This window comes from Lampetra planeri, chromosome 24, assembly GCF_965212315.1.
Source record: "Lampetra planeri chromosome 24, kcLamPlan1.2.h2, whole genome shotgun sequence".
Taxonomy (NCBI): domain Eukaryota; kingdom Metazoa; phylum Chordata; class Hyperoartia; order Petromyzontiformes; family Petromyzontidae; genus Lampetra; species Lampetra planeri.
In genome coordinates this window covers 4,457,269-4,481,661 of record NC_136130.1, presented here as the reverse complement: position 1 = coordinate 4,481,661, position 24,393 = coordinate 4,457,269, and the positions used below count along the sequence as shown (strand labels likewise).

General features: G+C 53.2%; 1 protein-coding gene across 1 annotated transcript in view; it reads right to left on the bottom strand.

Annotated features, from left to right (window-relative positions):
• Positions 1 to 24,393, bottom strand: part of FREM1 (FRAS1 related extracellular matrix 1) — a 57,448-nt gene that overhangs the window by 4,375 nt on the left and 28,680 nt on the right. The window contains exons 24-36 of the mRNA XM_078605428.1: positions 22,075 to 22,339; positions 19,750 to 19,993; positions 18,054 to 18,239; positions 16,401 to 16,617; positions 16,008 to 16,152; positions 15,691 to 15,820; positions 14,946 to 15,018; positions 10,029 to 10,178; positions 9,227 to 9,531; positions 7,899 to 7,946; positions 6,251 to 6,448; positions 5,219 to 5,350; positions 3,314 to 3,429 (exon numbers count right to left, since the gene is read on the bottom strand). Coding sequence (XP_078461554.1) covers positions 3,314 to 3,429; positions 5,219 to 5,350; positions 6,251 to 6,448; positions 7,899 to 7,946; positions 9,227 to 9,531; positions 10,029 to 10,178; positions 14,946 to 15,018; positions 15,691 to 15,820; positions 16,008 to 16,152; positions 16,401 to 16,617; positions 18,054 to 18,239; positions 19,750 to 19,993; positions 22,075 to 22,339 — 2,209 coding nt within the window. The remainder of the gene's footprint in view (positions 1 to 3,313; positions 3,430 to 5,218; positions 5,351 to 6,250; positions 6,449 to 7,898; positions 7,947 to 9,226; positions 9,532 to 10,028; positions 10,179 to 14,945; positions 15,019 to 15,690; positions 15,821 to 16,007; positions 16,153 to 16,400; positions 16,618 to 18,053; positions 18,240 to 19,749; positions 19,994 to 22,074; positions 22,340 to 24,393) is intronic.

Sequence of the window (24,393 nt, the reverse complement as noted above, 5' to 3'; positions counted from 1 at the left end):
TCACTTCCCAGTCATTGAAATGAAACAAAATTCCCAGGAATTATAGGCCAAATAATTGGTGGTTGCCAACCGGTGGTCCGCAAGGCCGCATGTAGGAAGTGGAGCTCTCTTCTGTCAGCAGTGGCCCTGAGCGAGCAGATGCAGGGCTGCACTTGTACCTTCTTCACCATCACAATGTTGTTATCTTTGTCTGCAGAACTCTTCCCACATTGCCCCACTAAAGGTGCACAATTAGCACGGTTGGCTATGTACGCTGCAAAAGAAGTTCAACATACATACGTACGTACAACGAATGTGGAGTCATCTGAAATGTCGTGACATGCTGCATGTAGTTTACGTGATCGAGTTCAAGATTGCGATTGAAATCGACTTTCGAGAGTTCGACTCCCAGCCACGGCCAACATCAGTTGGCGAGAGATGTGTGAGCCAGCGCTTGTGCTCACAATGATTACAATTACAATCCACTGCTGGGATGAACTTCTCCCCATGCCGGTCGTGGGGATTATCGGAACACACTTGCGTCGGAATTGTCAACCACCCCGCGCTACGAACCCGTTCACCTGACATCGGCGGGCGAGTGAAATCTGAACGTGTCCGGGGTTCCCCCACTTCGCCAAACCCGCGCCGACCAGCGTGGTGAAGTACGGTCAAACAACCCCGCTTGTCGACGCACGGCATAGGGAGGGGCCGGCCTTCATCTAGCAGTGGATTGCCGCGTGGCTGTAGATTATTATTGTTAATTATTGTGATCATTTCCTCAGCACACTGAAATTGACCACGTGTACTTGACCCGGTGTTGAGCTGCCCCCCAGTGGTGGAGTTTGACATCGCGGAATTCAGCGCTGACAAGGCAATTGCTGCCGTGTGATGAGTGTGCTCAGCCTCAAATGAGTACATGCTGCGGTGTGTCATCATCGCGACTAGAGAGACAAAGGCGGCCGGGCGCGGTGCTGGCCACCCAACCCCTAGTGTGCCGTGTCAGCTTTCACAGGTGCTACTATGAAGGCGGACAGCACTTGCCCCAACAGTCTGTTAAGGCTCTACAGGGGATGTTTGTGTGTGAGTGCGTGAGTCCATGTGAAAGCATGTGCGCGTGTGTGCGTGAGTGAGAGCATGTGTGCGTGTGTGTATGTGCGTGCATGTGAGTGCGTGTGTGTGTGTCAGTCATTCGATACATGACACCTGGTTCTGCGCCGTGACCTCCTGCCAGCGGGCGTTCGACACTTCTCAACGTGCACATAGCCTGGCACAAGCGTCGTGGTGACGTCACCGCCAATTAGTGGCGAATGGCCGTTGTTGTTGTTGCGTGCATGAGAGCGTGTGTCCGTGCGTATGTGTGAGCACGTGTGTGTGCGTGTGTGTGTGCGTGCGTGAGAGTGTGTGAACGTGTGAGCGTGCGTGCGTGTGTGTAAGCGTGTGTGTGAGTGCGTGTGTATGCATGTGTGTGAGTGTACGTGTGTAATAGCTGCTCATTCAGAAGAGGAGTTGGAGACGCTGCTGCTTAGACTGGAGCGTGCCACTAAGAGATGGGGCCTTAGCATCAGCCCCACCAAAACTAAGCACCTGCCTGGGTATTTTGTACCATCGGACACTCCACCCCCACAACTCCCAATCGGTGATGGGGCAGTTGTGGAGAGAGTGGAGAGTTTCCCATACCTGGGCAGTGTGCTCATGACCGGCTCCGGTTTAACAGCAGAGGTCTCACTCCGAATCAGTCGAGCGGCAATATCTTTTCATCGGTTGCGTAACGCTGTGTGGAAGCTACCTGGTCTGTCGCTCCGCACGAAGCTTCAGGTCTTCTCGGCCACAGTCATTCCCTCCCTTCTCTACGCTTGCGAAACGTGGACCCCCCTAATGGAGCATCTTCGCCGGTTGGAAACATTTAGGCTGGCCTGCCTACGATCCATCCTGGGTTTAACCAGACTGGATTGTGTGAGGAGCTCACAAATCCTTGAAAGATCTGGGCAAAGTCCCATCGGTGAGCTCCTCCGGCAGGCAAGGCTGCGTTGGCTGGGTCATGTAGCCTGCATGCCCAGCCACCGCATGCCTAAACAGCTTTTTTTCAGCCGGATCGAGGGGGCTAAACGGGCGCGGCACGGGCTAGAGAAGAGATGGAGTGATGTGGTACAGGAGGACGTGGAGCTGAGTGGACTTGCCGATGACTGGTACCAGCGGTGTCAAGATCGGCCTCAGTGGAGGAGGCTCGTGAAGGACGCTACTGGGCAGTTGGAGGCAGTCGCCCTACAACAACAACGGAGGGCGGAGGAACGACGCTCACAACAACGAGCAGAGCGCCGGGTGGCTAAAGCACAGCAAGTTGGTACAGCAGGAGGCAAAGGTGGTGCATCAGCCAGTCATCTCGGTCATCTCGGTCAGTCGACCAGTGGCACCTGCTGGGTCTGCCCCGTGACCTCCTGCCAGCGGGCGTTCGACACTTCACGTGGCCTCAAGGTGCACTTGGCCTGGCACAAGCGTCGTGGTGACGTCACCGCCACTTAGTGGCGAATGGCGGTTGTTGTTGTATGTGTGTGCTTGCGTGTGTGTATGAATGTGTGTGTACGTGTGCATGAGTATCAATGTGAGTGTGCGTGTGTGCATGCGTGCATGTGGGTGAGTGTGTGCGTGTGTGTGAGTGTGTGCGTGAGTGTGTGTGTGTGCGTGCATGTGTGTGAGTGTGTGCGTGTGTGTGAGTGTGTGCGTGAGTGCGTGTGTGTGTGTGCGTGCGTGCATGTGTGTGAGTGTGTGCGTGAGTGTGTGCGTGTGTGAGCGTGTGTGTGAGTGCGTGTGTGTGAGTGTGTGCGCGAGTGCGTGCGTGCGTGTGCGTGTGTGCGTGATTGCGTGCGTGTGTGTGAGCGTGTGCATGAGTGTGTGCGTGTGAGTGTGTACGTGAGTGCGTGCGTGTGTGTGAGTGTGTGCGTGCATGTGTGTGTGTGAGTGCGTGCGTGAGTGTGTGCGTGCGTGTGCGTGCGTGTGCGTGTGCGTGAGTATCAGTGTGCGTGTGTGTGCGCGAGTGCGTGCGTGTGCGTGTGCGTGTGTGCGTGTGCGTGTGTGCGTGTGTGTGTGCGCGAGTGCGTGCGTGTGCGTGTGTGTGCGCGAGTGCGTGCGTGTGAGTGCGTGTGTGTGCGTGCGTGTGCGTGTGAGTGAGTGCGTGTGCGTGTGTGTCCGTGCGTGCATGTGTGTGCGTGTGTGTGTGCGCGAGTGCGTGCATGTGCGTGTGTGTGCGCGAGTGCGTGCGTGTGAGTGCGTGTGCGTGCATGCGTGTGCGTGTGAGTGAGTGCGTGTATGTCCGTGCGTGCGCCGTGTCTGCCCTCACATCTGCCGGCAGCTCCGCTCGGCCTCGGCCCAGTTGGCGGACACGGAGGCCACGAGCAGGAAGCAGCGTCCCCCGTGGAGCGTCCACGCCGACGGGCACCGCCGCCCCACCGCCTCCTTGCTCAGAGGGAGAGAGAGACAGGAGTCATCACAACAAAGTCAAAGATTCCCCGTGTAGCCTTTACAGACTGTTGGGGCAAGTGCTGTTAGCGAGTAGAACCTATGAAGGCCGGAGTGGCACACGAGGGGGTGGGTGGCCAGCACCACGCCTGGCTGCCTTCGTCACCCCAGTGGCGATGTTTACACACCGCAACGGGTAGCCATTTGAGGCTGAGTCGACCTAGGGGAGGCTCAGAACCAGTTCAGATATTCGTCACTATTGTTGGCTTCGCGCACATATCATGCACGCGCACACACACACAACACGGTCATTCGCAAAGATCTCCCTACAGCCATACAGACTGTTGGGGCGAGTGCCGTTAGCGAGCACCTATTAAAGGCCGGCACGGCGCACGAGGGCGTGGCGTGGGCAGTACCACGCCCTGCTGCCTTTGTCTCCCCAGTGCGGATGTTTAGGCCGAGTCGAAATAGTGGAGACCCAGGACTGGTCATCATATTCGACATTGATGTTGGCCATGAGCGGGAATCGGACTCAGGTCACCGGGTTCATTGTGCAGTGCGCTAACCAATGCAAAAAGCTCCGTCCATAGTCAAACTGTAATTTTAACACACAAAGAGGTATCGTCACAAACACATCAACACACACGTGCAGATTTAGCGATACCACAATTCGTAATTCATTTGTGAGTTAAGACACGTAATGTTCTGGCCAGATTTGCGTCGTAAGACTCTCCACCACCCGTCATAGCCAACAAAATTCAACCATCACATTCGCAAGCTTCTAATGCAACCAAAAATTATTGCTTCAGTTCGCTGGCGAGTTGAAGCAACAACGATGCAGATTTGGCAGCAATCGGATACAGGGACTCCTCGACTTACGGACATTCGACTTACGAACTTTCAGAGATACGAACAAGCCTGTCTGTATGTCCAGTTGCCTGTTCGGACCGAGAACCGTAAGTTTAACCACTGCGGTGGTGGCCGCTACATCTGCAAATCGTGAAGAACCAGTGGCATCTGCATCTGCAGGAGATTATACAACTTTTAAAGCCATTCCCCCTGTTTAGTGTACATGCCGAACAACATGTTTGGAATCGACAGGAGAAAAGTTGAACTTATGAACAAATCGATTTGCAAACAGGCCTCTGGAACCTAACTCGTTCCTAAGCAGAGGAATCCCTGTACAACGCTTCGCTTGAAACTGCGCCAAACACCTTAAGGACAAAATCCAAGGAAGTCAGAGTAAAATCCACGTCTTCCTGGAATGTCATTCTTCCAGGCAATGTCCTTCTACTGGAATTTTCTGAATTCCGTCCCGAATTTTGTCCTCAAGACGCTTGGCGCAGTTTTCAAGCGGAAGGTCGCGTACCGAAACCGCTACATTTCTGCGCGTGAATTTTCCTTTAATTTACGGGGTGAGCTGAACCAATGGTGTTATCGGTGCGATAAACACTCGTGCGCACCTCCGACTAGCACGGTTGGCTACGTACGGTGCGAAACAAGTTCAACGTGCACACGTACATACATTGTACACCACGTGGCAATGTCATACGGTTCGCTGCGTCGACGTCATCTGTGACGGCACAAATTTGGCCACATCGTCACGTGGCCTAACCCGAAAATCAATTGAGAATTAGATACGACAATGTCTCAAAATTGTTAACAAGCAAAACAAAATCCTTTAGCAGTTCAGCATGGACACGCACTATTATTCGGCAAGATTACACATTTATTGACACAATATAATTATTGAATAATGAGCTTATTGCATGCGCGCGCGCCTTACCGTCTGTTTGGGGTCCCAGGCGTGCCACGTAACCCCGTCGCACTTGAACAGCCGATTGCTGTTCGGGTCAAAGTGCATGAGATCTTTCAGTTCCGGGGTACAATGCTTGGGAAAGGTGGATTCTGCGAACACCTAGACAGCAGAAAGGAAAACTCTTGCAGGTCAATCGCAGCTTATTTTATTTTTTAATCACCACCCCCATTGGCCATGCAGTTGTGCGGGATCCATGGTGAGGGCGGAGGGTGGAGGGATGCGTGATGTCAGCGTGATGTGGGTGACGTCATACTATATTCGGACAAAAACAAGTTTTGCTGGCTGGCGCTCAGGCGGGTGGGGGCAAGTTTGCAGTGACGTCATCATGGAGATGTGACGTCAACACCGCGCACTTGCCCGCAAGCCCCTCGCCAGCCAGCCAGCCAGCCAGCAAAACTTTTTGCTAATATAGTCTGATAAGTCACAAGATGAGAAGAGGAGAATGAGAATAGGTTAACCACGGTAAGGAAAATGAGTATACCTGTGTGTCTACGGAAGAAAGTTTTCATCAGTGCATGCAGCCTACAATAACATGGATCTTAAACATGAACAGTGACAAAGAAAATGGAACAATAACTTCATAGTGCAGGAACGCATGGAGAGACGCATGCTTGAAATGGCGCCAAGGGACAGAACAATGGACACAGGGGGAAGAAACAAATACAATCCGGAGGCATCACGTCGACAATGACACAAAGTAAATGGGCTTGGGAAGGACACCACAAGACAGGATGAGAGTCCACGGACAAGACTGGTGACAGAATGGCGGTCAAAGGAGAGAATGCACCAAAGAGGATGACCGTCGTGGATAAATGAAGTGATGAGATCAGTTTGTGTGCTGCAGTGAGATGGCTAGTGGCAGCATTGAACCATGAGGAATGGTGATGGCATGGGAAGGCCTTTAGCAATGGATTGACAGTAGCCGACGACGATGATGATGATGATGGAAATACAGTTGCGGTGAAAATGTCACAACTCAGTCGAGTACCGAGGCCTAACCTGTTCCTGGGAGTCTTGCGGGCCTGGGGCCGGTGCTGGTTTGTCTGCCTGAACAGGCGCCTCTTGTGCCGGGTAGGCAGCGGGCGAGAAAGGGAGGCTCTCGGGAGCCTGGCGGGCCCGCACCGACACGCTCGCCTGCGATAGCGCCGCACCGCCAACCGCTTCCTTCTCCAGACGCAGCGGCACGAGGCCGTGGTACTGCCAGGGGAATTCACGGCACAAATCCCTCGCGGAACGAGCGACACAAGCCCCAACGAGCACACCATGGCACAGCGACTTCACGCTTCGTGCGTCGCTCTTTCCCATGGCGGGGGGAGTTGGGCCACCTCTTGTGATACAGAAACCGCCAAAATAGCTTGTGAAGAACAGATGTCTCGCAATATCGGAAAGAGGGGAGAACGACGTGTAAATGCATTGTCTTGCGTGATGTGTGAAGGTTTTATTACTACACAACTCACAAAAACCAGGAATTTTAATTCCCCCAGAAGACTTTTCAATCTAGATGATCTAAAAGTGCATAGCTCCCAGCGGCTTCCTAATATCGGAAGGGAGAGCGTTCCAGATAGCCACAGCAAGCGCACCTGAAAGCGCGTGAAAGCATCGTACGTTGCATCGTTTGCGCAATTTTGACAGCAGACCGCTGTGGAGTTTGAAACTCCACAGGCCTGTGCAGGAAACCGCAGCCAAACGTTGAAGGCAACCAGAACTGGAGCCAATGATTGCCCAAGCTCTGTGGTCCTATATTTGTATGTTTGGCAAACTCCATCAATGAATTCCGCTACAGGACTGCCTATACACTCAATCAGCACCCGTACAGATGGAAATTAAACCACGTGTTAGGCCCCGTGTGGTCATGGGCCAGAATAGCTACCTTATCAAGAGGACAATCCTGGGAAAACCAGCACAGGTGCCAACCCTCGTCAACCCTACAGATGTAAGCATTAGGCTGCCATTTCGTCAACCATTTTATGTACATGTAAATATAAATGGATATTGCTATGACAATCTCTACGTGGTAAATGGGTTCAAAATATCGGCAGCCCACAGCTTCAACTGACTAAAAACTAAACAGTTTTTATTTTTATTTTACCAGGTAAGGCCCACTGAGCTATGTAGCTCTAATTGACCTGGTTATCACAAATGGTAGCTCAACCAAGTGGCTTATCACGTGGAAACGTATCGCAGTCAGACAGTCTAAACGCACGTTGATTCTAAATGTGGAGGGGAAAACCGGAGGACTCGGAGATAACGATAGGAGCACAATAACAAATACTCAAATGGTGCTGTTAGATGCCTGAATGACCATGAGCTTATGGCATTCCCAGTTTAAGTATACACGAATAATCCCTTTCATCAATCCGCTTCCAGATGAGGGACTTCCTCCACCGTGAAGATTGTGGGGGTTATTTGACCATACTTCACCGTGCTGGTCAGTGGGTATTGACGAAGGCAAGGACCACAGTCGTGGGGGAACAGAATCACCGGGACAACGAATGGCTTTGCTGCACTGCATCTGTACACAACAGCCTGCCGTGCATGACGGTCAGTCACCCCAACACTGTCCAGGCTCAACTCTTGCTTAGCTTCTGAAGTCTACTACGGAGGATGGAAGTGAAGTTCTGAGGGGAGGGGGGAGGGGGGTTCTTACCGTCCACATGACGTCCGTCTTGTTCCTGATGACGGAGGACGGAGGCACCTGTCGAGACAGCGCAATTGACTTCAGAATAATAATGGCAAGATGGTCGCTCACTCTCGAAGAAGGGAGGGAGGGGACAACTCAGAGGCACGAGGAGGCACCACAGACGAGCGGGAAGAAGGCAGCAGCTGTCACACGGTGAGCTGGCGGCCAACAATTTCCCCAGCTCTGCAGTCCTCTGTATATAGAGATTACGGTGTTTTCTGCCATTATTAAGTCTTCCCCATTCTGATCACGTTCGTGCACGTCATCAGTTTTTCTTACTCTACTTCTGGTTGCCTTCAACGCTTGCCCACAGTTTCCTGCACAGCGGTTTTCAGTGAAATTTGCGCAAGCGACGCGATGTACGATGCTTTCACGCGCTTTCAGGTGCGCTTGTTGTGGCCGTCTGGAATGCTCTTCCCTTCCGATATTAGGAAGCCACTGGGAGCTATGCACTTTTAAATCATCATCTAGATTGACAACTCACTTCTATAGAGCTGCTTGATGTGTTTAGATTGTTGTTCTTCCCTCCGCACGGTTGGCTACGTATGATGTGAAAGAAATCCAACAAACATACAACAACAACGGCCATTCGCCACCAAGTAGTGGGTGATGTCACCACGGTGCTTGTGCCAGGCTATGTGCCACTTTAAGGCCACGTGATGTGTCAAACGTTGGCTGGCAGGTCAGGGGACAGACTCAAGTGCCATGGGCTGACTGACTGAGATGACCGATGCCACCACCTGTGCCTCCTTCTGTGCCAACTTACATATTGAACATACGTAACTACATTTACACCATTGGAACCTCATTTGCCAGTAAAAAATGTGATAATTGATTTTTTACCCTTCTATCTGGCAACAAAACTGACACCTTTTTTTTTACAAGGAGTCAAGTTTGCATAGACCACAATACCTGCAGTCATAATGCAAACAAAAAACATAACTCTGATAATGTGCACTGTCCTTGAAGTTGATTGGTCCACACCCGAGACAACTTTCCTTAGAGCCTAGTCTCACATGGGTTGGACCAGATGACGCCAAAAGGCGCACAACTCAAAGCTCGGGTGTGGACCAATCAACTTCAAGGACAGTGCACATTATCAGAGTTATGTTTTTTGTTTGCATTATGACTGCAGGTATTGTGGTCTATGCAAACATGACTCCTTGTAAAAAAGGTGTCAGTTTTGTTGCCAAATAGAAGGGTAAAAAACCAATTATCATACGTAAGTGCAATTAAATAAAAATAAACGCACATATGTACACGTCATGGCACGTCTTCATTCCCATCGCGCTCACCACTTTGCCCGAGCCGATGGCGCGCAGCCGTGCCGTCTGCCGGGGCGCGGCAGCAGCCGGTCTCCCGGCCGCCACGTCGAGTTGGCCCGGCACGTGCCACGATCCTCCCCCAGCTCCTCCTCCTCCTCCACCGCCGCCGGCGCCACGACCGGGCAGCTTCTCGTGGAAGTCCGGCACGTCACCGCGCACCGACACGTAGCCGGGCTGCAGCGACTCCATGCGGATCGTGAGCGGAGCGGCAGCGTCGTCGTCGTCGTCATCGCCGCCGTCGTCAAAATCCCCGCCGTGCGACGCGTCGCAGCGGCCTGCCACAAGACGCGGTCCGTCGGACCGCGGTTATTCAGTGCAAAACTTAGAACGCGGATAATCTTGCCAGACGCATATGACATGCTTCACAGCCTAAACACCCTCCGCATCAGAAGGTGCGTTCACAAACATCGTCCACTCGCGATTACTTGGAGGTAATGGCGGTAAGGGGATGGTGCGGTGGCAAGAGGGGGCAGGCCCAGATAAAAAATAAAATAACACGGACTATGGAAAACACAGGTGAAATGCGGCTATGAAGACGGATTCATTGTTTTACCCCACACAGAACTGGGGTGGGGTGGGAGTGGGGGTGGAGTGAAGACGCCGAAAGTTATCGGTTGACACCCGAGGTCACGCGGGGAACTGCGAGGGTCATCGACCCTCGACGAGTCGGGAGCAGCCAACAGTTGGAGCCGGCGCCAGAGCTGTCGGCTCTCCAAACCAGCACGGCCTCCCCTTCACCCCCCCTCCCTCCCCCGTGCCCCCCCTTACGAACCGGCCGTCCCATCGGCTATCGCGACGAGCGTGCTGTCCTGCGTGCCCAGCACGGCGTTGACGGGCGCGTGCAGATAAACACGCAGCCGCTCCGTGGCCTCCTCCAGCCCGTCGTCCTTTATCGCCACGTTCCACGTCCTGGAAGTGACGCCTGCCCAACGCACAGACGGCAGAGGCGGCGGGGGGTGGGGACAGCGACGGGTGAGGGTCACGCACGCACGCGGGGGTGAGGGTGCGGTCTGCTCCATTTGAAGACGTAGCTCACGCTCGGCTACCCGTGGGCAGACTGAGGGCGAGATGTTATCTGCCTTGCCTGGTATGCAGGAGGTCGTGGGCTCGGTCTCGACCCTGATGCCTACTGCTGTATATTTGGAGTTTGCGTGTCTCTCTCTCTCCCCGTGGTCGCGTGGATTTTTCTCCGGGTCCTCCGATTTTCCAACATGTATTTAAGAGTATTTGGCTGCTATGAATTTGCACACGACAAAGCCACGTCGTGCAGCTATCATTCATGGTCAGGTCGCTTCTGAAAAAGAGCTACATGGCTAAGCGGGCCTGACCTGGTAAAATAAAAAAACAGTTTAGTTGTATACATCGCCTGGCTTGCGGGTTAACCATGTGCACTGGTTTAGCGGGTTGGCTGCTCCTCACTCGTCGGGGGTCAGTGGCATGGGTGTCCACACGAGCGGCAAAACACGTTGGCAAGGATCGATGGAAACTGGACGGCGCATTTGGCGTGTCCACCAACCCCCAATTCCACGCAGGTCAATTAAGCAGTCACGTTCGCTCGCTCGTTCCGCTCCTCCCTTAAAAGTATTGTTTTTAACTAGCTCACCCCACGACCACTTAATCTTCCCCTCATAACCACCACCACCACCGCCGTTCCTGGCTCCCGCTTCGTAATCTCTCTCCATGGCAACCACTCATTCACAATCTGTCTTCATGGCGACCACTCATTCACAATCTGTCTCCATGGCAACCACTCATTCACAATCTCTCTCCATGGCGACCACTCATTCAAAATCTGTCTCCATGGCAACCACTCATTCACAATCTCTCTCCATGGTGACCACTCATTCACAATCTGTCTCCATGGCAACCACTCATTCACAATCTCTCTCTATGGCGACCACTCATTCACAATCTGTCTCCATGGCAACCACTCATTCACAATCTCTATCCATGGCAACCACTTACTCACAATCTGTCTCCATGGCTACCACTCATTCACAGTCTCCAGGGCAACCACTCATTCACAATCTCTCTCCATGGCAACCACTCATTCACAATCTATCTCCATGGCAACCACTCATTCACAATCTCTCTCCATGGCGACCACTCATTCACAATCTCTCTCCATGGCAACCACTCACTCACAATCTCTCTCCATGGCAACCACCCATTCACAATCTCTCTCCATGGCAACCACTCATTCACAATCTCTCTCCATGGCAACCACTCACTCACAATCTCTCTCCATGGCAACCACTCATTCACAATCTCTCTCCATGGCAACCACTCATTCACAATCTCTCTCCATGGCGACCACTCATTCACAATCTCTCTCCATGGCAACCACTCATTCACAATCTCTCTCCATGGCGATCACTCATTCACAATCTCTCTCCATGGCAACCACTCATTCACAATCTCTCTCCATGGCAACCACTCATTCATAGTCTGTCTCCATGGCAACCACTCATTCACAGTCTGTCTCCATGGCAACCACTCATTCACAGTCTGTCTCCATGGCGACCACTCATTCACAATCTCTCTCCATGGCAACCACTCATTCACAATCTGTCTCCATGGCAACCATTCATTCACAATCTTTCTCCATGGCAACCACTCATTCACAATCTCCATGGCAACCACTCATTCACAATCGGTCTCCATGGCGACCACTCATTCACAATCTCCATGGCGACCAATCATTCACAATCTGTCTCCATGGCAACTATTCATTCACACTCTTTCTCCATGGCAACCGCTCATTCACAATCTCCATGGCAACCACTCATTCACAATCTCTCTCCATGGCGACCACTCATTCACAATCTGTCTCCATGGCGACCACTCACTCACAATCTCTCTCCATGGCTACCAATTCCCCATCCATCCAATCCATTCCACATCCTTTCCTGTCGTCAATTTCGTTTTAACTTAATTCACGCATCGCAGATTCGCCCCCACTACTCCCTCTCGTCTGTTCTATTCACCTCATCTCCACCGTCACATTCACACGCTGGACCGGTCTTAATTCTCCGTGAAGTGCCTTGGCCAAGGCGCTATGTAAATGACATCAAGATCAAATAAATACGAATAATAAATGCGCTTGCAGCGTACCTGAATTAGCCGCGTGTTACTTCACGCTGGTTCATATCTCGCACACGCTCGCCCTCCTGCTGCCATATCCCAGGGTAATCGAGAATTCACTCTTCGCGATTCGTATAAAATTTTTATAATAAATTTAAATATTTATTTCCTAATAGTTCCGTTATTATTTATTTACATTAGTTTCTCATATTTTTTATTATTATTATTGACTATCATTTCTTATATCACAACATAATTTATTTATTATTATTAATATTATTTCCCCGGCAATGTTCAAATTGCGCCGCTCTCGGCGTCAAGTGGCGAGACGAACGAGCTTCCCAATCGGGGACGCTGGCAGCGAGCATTGCAGCACCCCGTGCGAGGACACAGCTTGTGGGAAGGCGGTGCCACCACCGGCCCACCTCCGAAGCCACTTCCGCCAGGGCCTCTCCGTATCCACGCTCACGCGTTTTATCCACAAGATCCGCCCGAAAACATTGTTCGTCGTATGTCAATAGAAAAAATGTTTTCAATTCCCGCAGCTGGAATTGCAAACTTAAGTGAACAATTCAAATCACCCGATGAAGGTGGTCGTTGTAATCTCCAGCGAAACGTCACAGCACTCAAATTGTACATTTCGTGGGTTCACTCTCGAACACACCGGTGGGCTGAACTAATAACTAACTGGCAAGTTCTGTACTCTTTTTACGTGACAAACCTTACTAATTGGCTGTGTCGGGTGGTGGCGGGTTTAGCGACATATTTTTATATTTACGCGATCTAACCCCCCAAAAAAAACCTTTATTATGAACAATATTGGTCGCGAAAGCCCTGCTACGTGTTAAACTTTAAGTGAATAACCAAACACAATACGGCAGCTGGTTCGTGCAGACGCTGACAACCGACCTGGCACCAACAAACCACTCCAGCCTACATCCCGGCTAACTTGCAGGTGACCAACGCTTGGGTCCGAACCCAGGCTCTCAGCGGCGGTGGCTCAGCCACCCTGACCTCGGATCCACCCGGCCACTCCAAAGCAATGTTTTTATCCATAAAATGTATTTTTTCCCACCCACCCATGTTTTTTCCCCAGGGAGCGTGTTCCTGGAACACAGGAAACCCACACAGCATCACCGTGTCTCCAGACGTCCCAAGGTTTTATCCCGGTTGGCGCTGTTGGGGCGTCGTGTTATCACCGTTATGCACGCGCGCACGCGCGCCCGCGTGTGTGTGTGATGCGGGGAGTGGCAGTGTAAGTGGTTAGCGTTGCTGTGCTATGCATCCGGTGACCCGAATTTGATACTTGCTCACGACCAATAACAGTGGCGAATATCTGAACAGGTTCTGGGCTTCCCCTAGGTCGGCTCAGCCTCAAATTAGCAGCTGGTGAGATGAGTAAACATCAGTACTGGGCAGACAAAGGTGGTAAGGCATGGATGGTCCTGGCCACCCACCCCCTCGTGTGCCGTGCCGGCCTTCATAGGTGCTCGTAAACAGAACAGGCTATATGGGCGATCTTTGTGTTTGTCTTTGTAATGGGGGATTGCACATTGCTACGAACCTGGCACCCTGAGTTTGATTCCCAGCAATGGCTAATATCAGTGGGGATTATCTGAACCAAATCCTGAGGCTCCCCTCGGTCAACTCAGCCTTAAATGAGTAACTGGTGTGGTGTATAATTTATACCTGTTGCTGAGTATAAATTGTATACAATGATACTCTACACACAATGCACACACAGTCATCGATCTACAAAAGCAGCAACCGTTCATCGCCACGTGGTGTTCCCACGTGCTTGTGCCAGGCTAGGTGCACCTTCAGGCCATCACACAAGGTGTGGAAGGCTCGCTGGCAGGAGGTCGTAGGGCAGACCCAGGTGATGTGGGTCGATGATGATACAAATAACAAAAGAGACTTTCAAATGAGTTCTCTGAAAGCACTCTACTGACTGAGATGAGGGGGGTCGTTGTGTTCATCGTAAGGTACGTGGCGCCTGCTGCACCAGCGGACCTCAATAAGCCACTTGACAAACGGCGGTGAGACTGTGCGTTCGCGCGCGCGTGCCGACGTCACGGGGCCGAGTTTGAGTCTCGGTGTGGAGCATGACACGTGGGGGACACAGACCTCGACCTGTAGAACTCCCGCGGGCTACGCCTGCAAACGACGAGACGACTTCCTTCGTGATGGCCTCGCGCTACGAGATCCGCGTGAACGTTCCCCCACCCCCCCCCCCCCCCAGCTCCCTCTGCTCCCTGACTGAAGTTCTTCTTCCCCCCCCCCCCCGCCATCCCCACATAGAAGTACAAACACCACACCTGCTCGGTGGGGCAGAAGCAGCGAGCCCAAACTCCCCCTTCCTCCTCTCCAAACTCAGGAGCACACCGTTCGAGACTTCTGCCCGCGGAGTTTCTGTATTCCCTCGGCCACGCCGCGGTTCGTGCTCTGTACCGGGCTCCTCCCAAAATCGAATAATCAAAACGTTGAAAGAAAAAAAAAGAAATTGGGCGAATGCCAATCGTGCTCGCGATTTGATCGGATGTCACCGATCTGCACACCGGAGCCAGCCGCTTACGCACCAAACCGCTCACTCGCTCGCTCTCACCTGGATCGAACTGCACGAGGGAGGCCGAGCTGTGTGTGAAGTCCTTGCCGACAACAGCTGATAACCCTCGCACCTGCGGGAGAGAAGACGAAGGGTGGTGTGATCCCCCGTACAGCCTTCAGCAGACTGTTGGGGCAAGTGCTGTTAGCGAGTGGCACTTGTGAAGGCCGGCACGGCACACGAAGGGGGATGTGTGGTCCAGCACCATGCCCGGCCACCTTTATCTCCCCAATGCTATATCACGGAGCCGCGTCTGAGGTCAATGCAAGTGAATGGCTGTGTCGTGCACCGAGGGTGGTAATTGCTCGTCGAAGCAACTCTCTGATCTGTGAGCCACCCTGTGGAAGCTTCCAGGAACTGACCCCGAGTCAAGCGTCGGGAGAGACGACGCACAGCGGAGATCAATGGTTGATGCGCTTACAGACATGCGGTCTGACAAGTGGACAAATTAATGAATTAATGGATGGGACGTACAGGAAAGTAAACAAATGAATGGATGAGTGTGTAGACAGGTAGACACATTAATAGGTGGACACACATACAGACAAGCAGGCGAGGGAATGAACAAGGGAACGGACTCGATGGACAGATGAATGGAAGGCTGGATAGATGGACAAATACGCGAATGATTAGACAAACAGACGGTGATTCCACAGAGATAATTTGGGTAAAGAAAAGGTCGGAGAAAACAAACGGACGGACACACGGACGGACGGACGGACGGACGGAAGCGCGCGGCACTCGCCTTGATTCCGACGAACGCCGAGTCCTGGGCACAGCCGCTACGCAGCAACCTCACCGCCAGCGTGCCGACGTTCTCGCACACGCGCACCGACACCTCCGCCATCTGCACACGCGCCCACTCCAGCTGCAGGCTGCACCCCGGGGAGGTGGCCGGTGCAGAGGTGAAGTCGGGGGAGCGGGGGGGGCACAGGAGCGACACTCTCCATCTGTCTCTCACTCTCTATGTGGTCCGTCTGCCCTCTGTCCAACTGCATGCCTCTCTCTCTCTCTGCCTGTCCGTCCGTCCGTGCGGGTGCTGCGTGCGTCTCGCGTACGTACGTCTGCGTCTCCCCCGTGTTGCCGGCTCTGTCGGACACGCGGAACTCCAGGCTGTCCTCCGTGACGTCCAGCGAGGGGTTGACGATGTACATCACGCGCTTCTCTCTCAGCTCTCGCTGGCAGAAGCTCCCGCGGATGAAGTCACCTGCGCCGACCAACAGCACCGCGTCGCGCTCACAACTACATCTTGGGAACGGGCACGTTCTCGTCACGGCCGGGGCGGTGGTGGCTCAGAACGCGGCTGCCAGTAATCCAGCACTGCGTGTGTGTACGCTTAACTTTTTTCGCACCGTACGTAGCCAACCATTCTGATCGGAGGCGACGCAGTAAGGCGCTCAACCTTGGTGGGGAAGGGTTAATAAACTTCCCCCACCCCCCCCCCCCTACGGTTACCGTTGGCGGTGTTTTCCAGGTATCCGTAGAGGGGCGGCCGCATGATGGAGAAAGTGATGTCCTCGTCGTTGCCGGCGGCGGCGTCGTCGTCGTGGTCGGTGGCACGGAGGTGACGGATCGTGATGCGGATTCCGTAGCGGCCGCCCCGGAGCGACTCGACGGAGCGCGGGGGAGAGAGCAGCGTGACGCGCGGTGCCACGCGGTCCAGAGGCTCCACCTGGGGCCAGCGCCACCACCACCACCGACGACGACGATGCCAACAGTGACAACAACGTCAGCAGTGACATCAGCAGCAGCATTGACGACAGCAGTGGTGACGACATCAGCAGTGGCGATAGCAGCAGTAACATCAGCATCAGCAGGGACGACAGCAGCAGTGACATCAGCAGCAGCAACAGGAAAAGCAAACAGCAGCAGCAGCAACATAGTCAATAGCAGCAACAGAAGCGACAACAACAGCGGGAGCAGCACGAACAGCAGCAGCAACAATTAAAACATGAAGAGTGAGCCGCTATTTTGCTTAGGTTGTCAAAACAATGCTGATACACGGCAACGCGTCAGCTGACATCTGCTGAAGATGTAGAAACCCAGAAAAGGTGGATTTATCTCGCGTCTAACCGCACCTCAAGATGCTGTACAAAAGCAGACCTCTTCTGCTGATGGTGCTTTCTTAGTCCAATAGCCAACTGACTGATGGGTAATATTGGTCTGGAAGGCCATTCGGCTGATGGAATAGATTTGTATTTATTTATATGTATGTATGTATATTTATGTGGTGACAAGGAATGGAGTCCTTCTTATATTCACTTTTACCCATAAAGCTCCACGATGGGGAATGGAGAGATGTTTAATTACTCAGAAGGAAAAAAGAAAAGAGGACAATGCAACAACAATTTGAATTCATTTCGCGTCAACATATTGTCGCATGATGCTGTACGGAAACGGTGGGTATATTCATTTTGAAGGGAGAGGAACTGATTGCGATGTTTATGCTGGAAAAATGAGGGGTGCACGATACCTCGCTGATCTCGGCAAGAAGCATAAACCGCCGTGCACGCTCCGGTCATCCTAGCAGCAGTGGCTTTAGGCTGGCCATCGAACAAAGACGGCCACTGCATCGCGCGGCGCTTTCAGATGCGCTTCTGTGGCCGTCTGGAACGCTCTTCCTTCCGATGTTTACGAAGCCACTGGAGTTATGGACTTTTAAAAATCTAGATTGAAAACTAATTTCTTTCGAACTGCTTTCTGTATTTTTAGTTTGTTGTCCTTCCCCCGCACCTCCGATTAGCGCGGTTGGCTACAGAAGGTGCGAAATAAGTTCACCGAACGTACATGCAAAGTTGTTGAGCGAATATCATGAGCAGGGCTAAATGGAAGGAAGGCCGTGATTGCGTCTCTGAGAGGGGACACGGCTAACGGAGAGTTCGGCAGTCAGTCACAGGCAGGAGGAGGAGGAGGAGGAGGAGGAGGAGGAGAGGAAAGTCTTGAGACGGGAACTTGAACAGGGGCCGGGGAACATCCAGTGGAGATCGCGGGGGGGGGGGGGGGAAGGGAGAGTTCCAGATTAAGAGGGCAGACGAGTGACCTCGATCCAAAGGTCAAAGCCCCCACACCCCGCCCCCCCCCGTGCCTCACTTCTTTGTGCTCTTTCACCTGAATACTGAAGACGATTGGCTGTGGCGTGAGCCGTCCCTCCAATAGGACGCCCTGGTCGGTGGGGTCGCGAACCAGGAAGGAGAAGTGGTCGAGGTGAGCGGGCCCTCCCGAGTGCCGGTACGCCACGTCCGATTGGTCGACGTCGAGCTGGGTGAACGCCGGCGAGCCCGATTCGTCCACTGCCTGACGGGCGAGGAGAGTGCGAGAGGAAGAGCAGGAGAGGAAAAGGAATAAAACGTTGTATTATCTATTAAACTAAACCATTGTCTACTTTACAAGGTAAGGCCCACTGAGCTCTTTTTCAGAAGCGACCTGGCCACCACAAATGATAGGTCAAGGAAGTGGCTTATCATCAGGTGGAGATTTATAGCAGCCAAAGACTCTCAGCGCGTGTCGTCGATTCTAAACGTGGAGGGAAAAACCGGAGAACAATCCACGTGACCACGGGGAGAGAGACGCAAACTCCGTGCAAACTCCAAATATACAAGCATCAGGGTCGGGATCGAACCCACAAACCTCCTGCATACCAGGCGAGGTAGTCAACATCTCGCCACATTCCAGCCGCACGGTCTTCTGGGCAGTGCACCTTCCCCCAAGGTGTGCGGTGTGTCGTACTTTCCAGGGTGTCTTATAATCCGGGTAATACATTTTGTATAAATGGCGGTGCTACCACCGTACGTGAATCGAATCTAATGTATATTTATAGAGCGCCTTCACTCAAGGTGACACAGAACGGAATGATGCAGCTGGCAGGGGTGTGCGCTACAAGGTATTGAGGAATGAGTGACAGCGATAGAGGGGAGATCGTGAAAGGGTGTAGGGGAGGGACGGGAAGGAGTCGAATGGGCGAGGGGAGGGAAGAGGAAGATAATTTATGTATGTTTGTTGAACTTCTGTCGCACCGTACGTAGCCATCCGCGCTAATCGGAGGTGTGGGGGACCTGGGGTTAGGAGAGGGGGATCGGGCGGCCGGTGCTGGGGATGCCTGCACAGGGAGCTGGGGTTGGAGCCGGGAATGGGCAATGGAGAAGAGGTGAAGCTTTAAGAGGGCACCAACCACCTAACCCACCCACCCAACCAACCACCCACATGCCCCCCCAATGATCCGATCGAAATTCGTAATTTTTATTGGATCATTGGGGTTTATTAGTAATACATCGGCATTTTGCGATCCCCACTGCCACTGTGCAGTATATTATTACGTGCCAGGGACTCTATGAGATGATAGGACAATTTTCTGAGTCCATAATTGCCAATAAGTAACGGCAAAGCAGTTATAAGTGACTCAGAATTGTGCGCAGTTGCGTCTACAGTACACGACTTCCCTGAAGGCATTCACCTACAGTGAGCACGATGCCGATCACACACGGTTCGAATTCGACCCTGGATTGATGGCTGTGCCATCGCCGCACACGCGTCGAATGAAAAGCAAGGGACAAGTCCTTACCTACTAACAACTCCTCTATCATTTTTCATTACTGGAGGGGTTGCCACCCCTACCTGAAAATCCTGGCTCCGCCATTGCAACCACCTAACCCACCCACCCAACTAACACAACCACCGACCTACCCAACCCAACCATCCACCGACCCAACCCACCCAAACCACCCAACCACCCAACCACCTACCCAAACCAAACCCACCCCAAGCCCACACACCCATCCACCCTAAACCAACCCAACCACCCACCCACCAGCAGCTGTCCTCGAAGGTACAGGGCGCCGTGACTGGGGGGCTCCGCGACGACGTAGCGGAGGTCCTGGGGGGCCGTGTCGGGGTCGGCAAGACGGAGGGTGGCGCTCGTGATGGCCGCCAGCGTCCCCTCGGCGAGGCGCAGGCCGCCGTTGCGCTCCAGCGTGGGCGGCAGGACGTCCCGGGACTCCACGTCGATGTCCACCGAGCCGAGCCTCGTGCGGAGGCCGTTGCTCACCAGGAAACTGTGGAGGGAGGGAGGGAGGAGAGGGAGGGAGGGAAGAGAGGGAGGGAGGGAGGAGAAGGAGAGAGAGGGAGGAGAGGGAGGGAGGGAGGGAGGAGAGGGAGGAAGGGAAGAGAGCGAGGGAGGAGAGCGAGGGAGGGAGGGAGGAGAGGGAGGGACCCATAATGCTCAACAACAATAAAAAATGAGTTTGGACACAATATCTCTGCTTTCCCGTCAAGTGAGCTCTGGTCCACGCACGAGTAAGCATGCTCCCACCCGCCCTGCCACTCAGAGTAACGTTCATCGCATGGCAGTCAAACAGCTACGTATGATTGTTTTTCTCAGCGATTGGAATTCTGGGCCACATTGAGCGCAGAACCAAATTGAAGTGTTAGTTTTTTCTTATTTTTTTGGCATCCCGGGCTGAGACCGTAAAAATCTCAAACAATTGGCAATCCGCGCGTAACCACAAGCGGCTGAAACGTGGACGTCTCCCGACGATCTCAGGAGCGCCGGCAAAGCGCTCGAACTTCTGAGCCAGCGGGCCTCCTCGCAGCGCCACGTACACAGGGGGGGCACGAGCGTCTACACAGCAGTGTCTATCACCCATTTTCAGAGGGGTGTGGGGGGGTGGGTGAACTTTCGCCGATAAGACGTCATCAGTGTGAGGGGCCGCCAGACATTTGAAAGCATTGGGGGTTTGACAGCAGGGCGATGGGGTGCGTCAGAGGGCCGCACTCTCGGCCACGAGGGGGCCGCCACTGGCCTGCGGGCCTTGCGATGAAGAGTACTGCTCTGCAGCGAAACTTTCCACATCATCCGTGGGGTGGGTTATCCGGGTTACAGTACCAACTCTGCTTGAGAGTTAAGTGAACAAAATGTTCGTACACGTCCTCTGGTTCCCTCGATTTGCTGCTCCTCGCTCATGGAGAAGTCCGTGCAGCCGATGGAACGTGGCGAGATGTTAACTCCCTCGCCTGGTATACATGAGGTCGTGGGTTCGATCCCGCCTGTATGTTTGGAGTTTGCGTGTCTCTCTCGCTCTCTCGTCGCGTCGTCGCGTGGATTTTGCTCCGGGTCCTCCGGTTTTTCCCTCCACATTTAGTTTCGCCACTGAAAACATGTTCGCCAACAAACTGCTGGCTTAAAACTCTACGAGAACAGACGCCGCGTTTCATCGTTCCACCCCTCGCGCTACGTAGGCAAACGATAACAACGCTTCTATCGGCTGATCATTTACGTGCGTGTTGCTTTATCCGTGATTTAGTTCTAACTGGGTCGCCGTTGCCCCCAACTGCCCAGATAATCGAGAGTTGTCAGTGCACGTGTACGTACGTGTGAGAAAGCGCGTGCACGCGTGTGTACGTGTGAGAAAGCGCGTGCACGCGTGTGTACGTGCGTTGAGGCGGCTGGCGCTCCGCGCTGCGAACCCGGTGACCGAAGCTGGATTCCCGCTCGCAGCCAAACAACATCGGCAACGAATACCTCAACCGGTCCTGGGCCTCCCCTAAGTCGACGCAACCTCAAACGAGCACCCGCTGCTGTGTGTCAACATGGGGCTGGGGAGACGAAGGTGGCTGGGCATGGTGGTGGTGGTGGTGCTGCTGGTGGTGCTGGTGGTGGTGTTGGTGGTGGTGGTACTGTTGGTGGTGGTGCTGTTGGTGGTGCTGCTGGTGGTGGTGCTGGTGGTGCTGCTGGTGGTTCTGGTGATGGTGCTGGTGGTGGTGTTGGTGGTGCTGTTGGTGGTGCTGTTGGTGGCGCTGTTGGTGGTGGTGTTGGTGGTGCTGGTGGTGGTGCTGGTGGTGCTGGTGGTGGTGCTGTTGGTGGTGCTGTTGGTGGTGCTGTTGGTGGTGGTGCTGGTGCTAGTGGTGGTGCTGTTGGTGGTGTTGGTGGTGGTGGTGTTGGTGGTGCTGGTGTTGGTGGTGCTGGTGTTGGTGGTGCTGCTGTTGGTGGTGGAAACACAACCAACTCGCATGGGCACCACGCCGTGCAGCCCTTCATAGGTTGCTACTCGCTAACGGCACTTGCCCAAGAGCCCGTTGAGGCTACACGGGTGTGTGGGGTGGGGGGGGGGAAACCTTTGTCTTTGTCGTCCCCCACCTGAACGAGTCGCGCGCGGCTCCCGCGGGCCCCGTGTGCACGTATCGTACGGCGCCCGCCGCCACGTCCGCCTGCGTGAACCTCCCCGCGCCGACGCCCGGGCTGGACGCCAGCTCCAGGCGCCCGAGCGCCGGCGGCGCCGTCACCACGAACAGCAGCTCGTCGGGGCGGCCCGAGGCGTCGCTCGCGAGCAGCGCGTCGGCCGACAGCGACGCGGAGTCGCGCGCCGCCACCGACACGCGGCCCGTCCGCAAAGCGATGTCACCTGCGGGCGGGGGTCAAGGGACAAAGGTCAAGGGGGAGGGGGGGGTTGGGGTCCGAGTGAATGATGGATTTCGGGTTAGGGTTAGCATGCTGGGGGGAGGGGTTAGGGTTAGCGACAGGGTCAGGGTGAATTAATTTTTTTAAACGGCAGCCCTCGCGTGGCCAAGGGGACGCTGGCGGCCATCACGAGCGCCACCCTACGTCTCGCCGGCCCCGACACAGCCCCCCAGGACCTCCGCTACGTCGTCACGGAGCCCCCCAGCCACGGCGCGCTGTACCTTCGAGGCCGGCTGCTGGTGGGTGGGTGGTGCCCCCTTAAAGCCTCGCCTCGTCTCTCCTGCCCTTTCTCTTCCCCACCGCTCCCCTTGCCCCTCCGCTTCTTCCCGTCCCTCCCCTCTACCATTTTCGTGATCCCCCTAAGGGCCCCTCGATCGCTGTCACTCATTCCTCGATCCGTGTAGATGGTCATCAAGCGAAGACGGTCACTGCATCACACGCTTTCAGATGCGCTTCTGCGGCTATCTGGATCGCTCTTCCTTCTGATATTAGGAATCCGCTGGGAGCTATCCACTTTACATCTTCATTTGAAAACACATTTCTCAACAACTGATATTTGTGTTCAGTTTGTTGTTCTTCCCCTGCACCTCCAATTGGCACGGTTGGCTACGTACCGTGCGAAAGAAGTTCCACATACATACGTACAATTTGGAGGCAGGCTTAGGGTTAGCGTCCGGGCCAGAAGCAGGTTTAGAGTTAAAGGTCACGGTTTAATTCAGGCGCAGTCGTTAACATCACGCCAGGGTGGCAAGATGTTGACTACCTTACCTGGTGTACAGATCATGGGTTCGATCCCGACCGGATGGCTTATATACTTGGAGTTTGCGTGTCTCTCTCCATGTGGCCATTTGCCTCTGGATCCTCTGGATTTGCCTCTGGATCCTCTGGTTTTTCCCCCTCCACATTTAGAATCAACAACATGCATTTAGAATACTTGGCTTCTGTAAATTTGACATGATAATCCACTTTGATGAGTTATCATTTGTGTTTCGATTTAAAGCTTTCGTGACTGCAGGGATTCATCTTCTTGGTTCTTTCGGTAAAGTCACGTAGAAGGGAAGTAATAAAATAATAAAAATAAAACATAATAAAACAATTCTCACGACGTTTCGGCCACAACGCAAGCAGCCGTCCTCAGGCGAAGAATGAGAACATTATCAAGCTAGGAGCTTATATAGGTGTAGCGAGGAGGAGCGCCTTAACAAAAGAATGTGCATATGAAGAGGAATTTAGCATACCAATGGACAATGCGTAGGGGGTGGGCGGAGGGGTTTCAAAGTCCCATTATGCCCATGCATTATGCAGGATCAACAGCACCACGGGGGGGCGCAAGGAACAGCGTTAATAAAGGACAGGAATGTTAGTGATATGTAGCTGCATTTACCAAACAACCACGTAGAAAACCGAAGTGAAAACTACATAAAAAAAAACTAAAATATAAACTGATACTTACTATACTCTACAATAAGCTGAGTTACTAACAACAAATAATAAAATTACAATTCTACGTCGTAAGAAGTATATAATATACTTCCATCTAAACTTTATTCTCTTAGCATATACAGTACTATATACTGCCATAGATAAACCCAACATTAAATTATATACTGTATTGCTGTAAACCACCCTATACTTTATACATTTTAATATAACACTATGTATTATTCAACTCACCCTAATGTGTATCGAAATGGTTTATTACGTCCTTCCAATGATTGCTAAGCCTGAATCCATCTTCTCGGTTAAAATTGTCTCTGTGTTTGTATATGTGGATCGCCTCATGAACGAATCTCTCATGATAGCCAGATGGCTTGCAGAGAACCTCCGTCTTGGAGAAGTCAATGTCATGTGAGCCCACTGAGTTGTAACAGTGGTCTGCCACGGCTGAGGTGTTTGTCCTACCGTGTTTTAGATCAGCTTTATGTTCACGAATGCGGTCTGAGACGTGTCGTTTGGTTTCCCCAATGTAACTGCTACCACAGAGGCAACTTAGTTTGT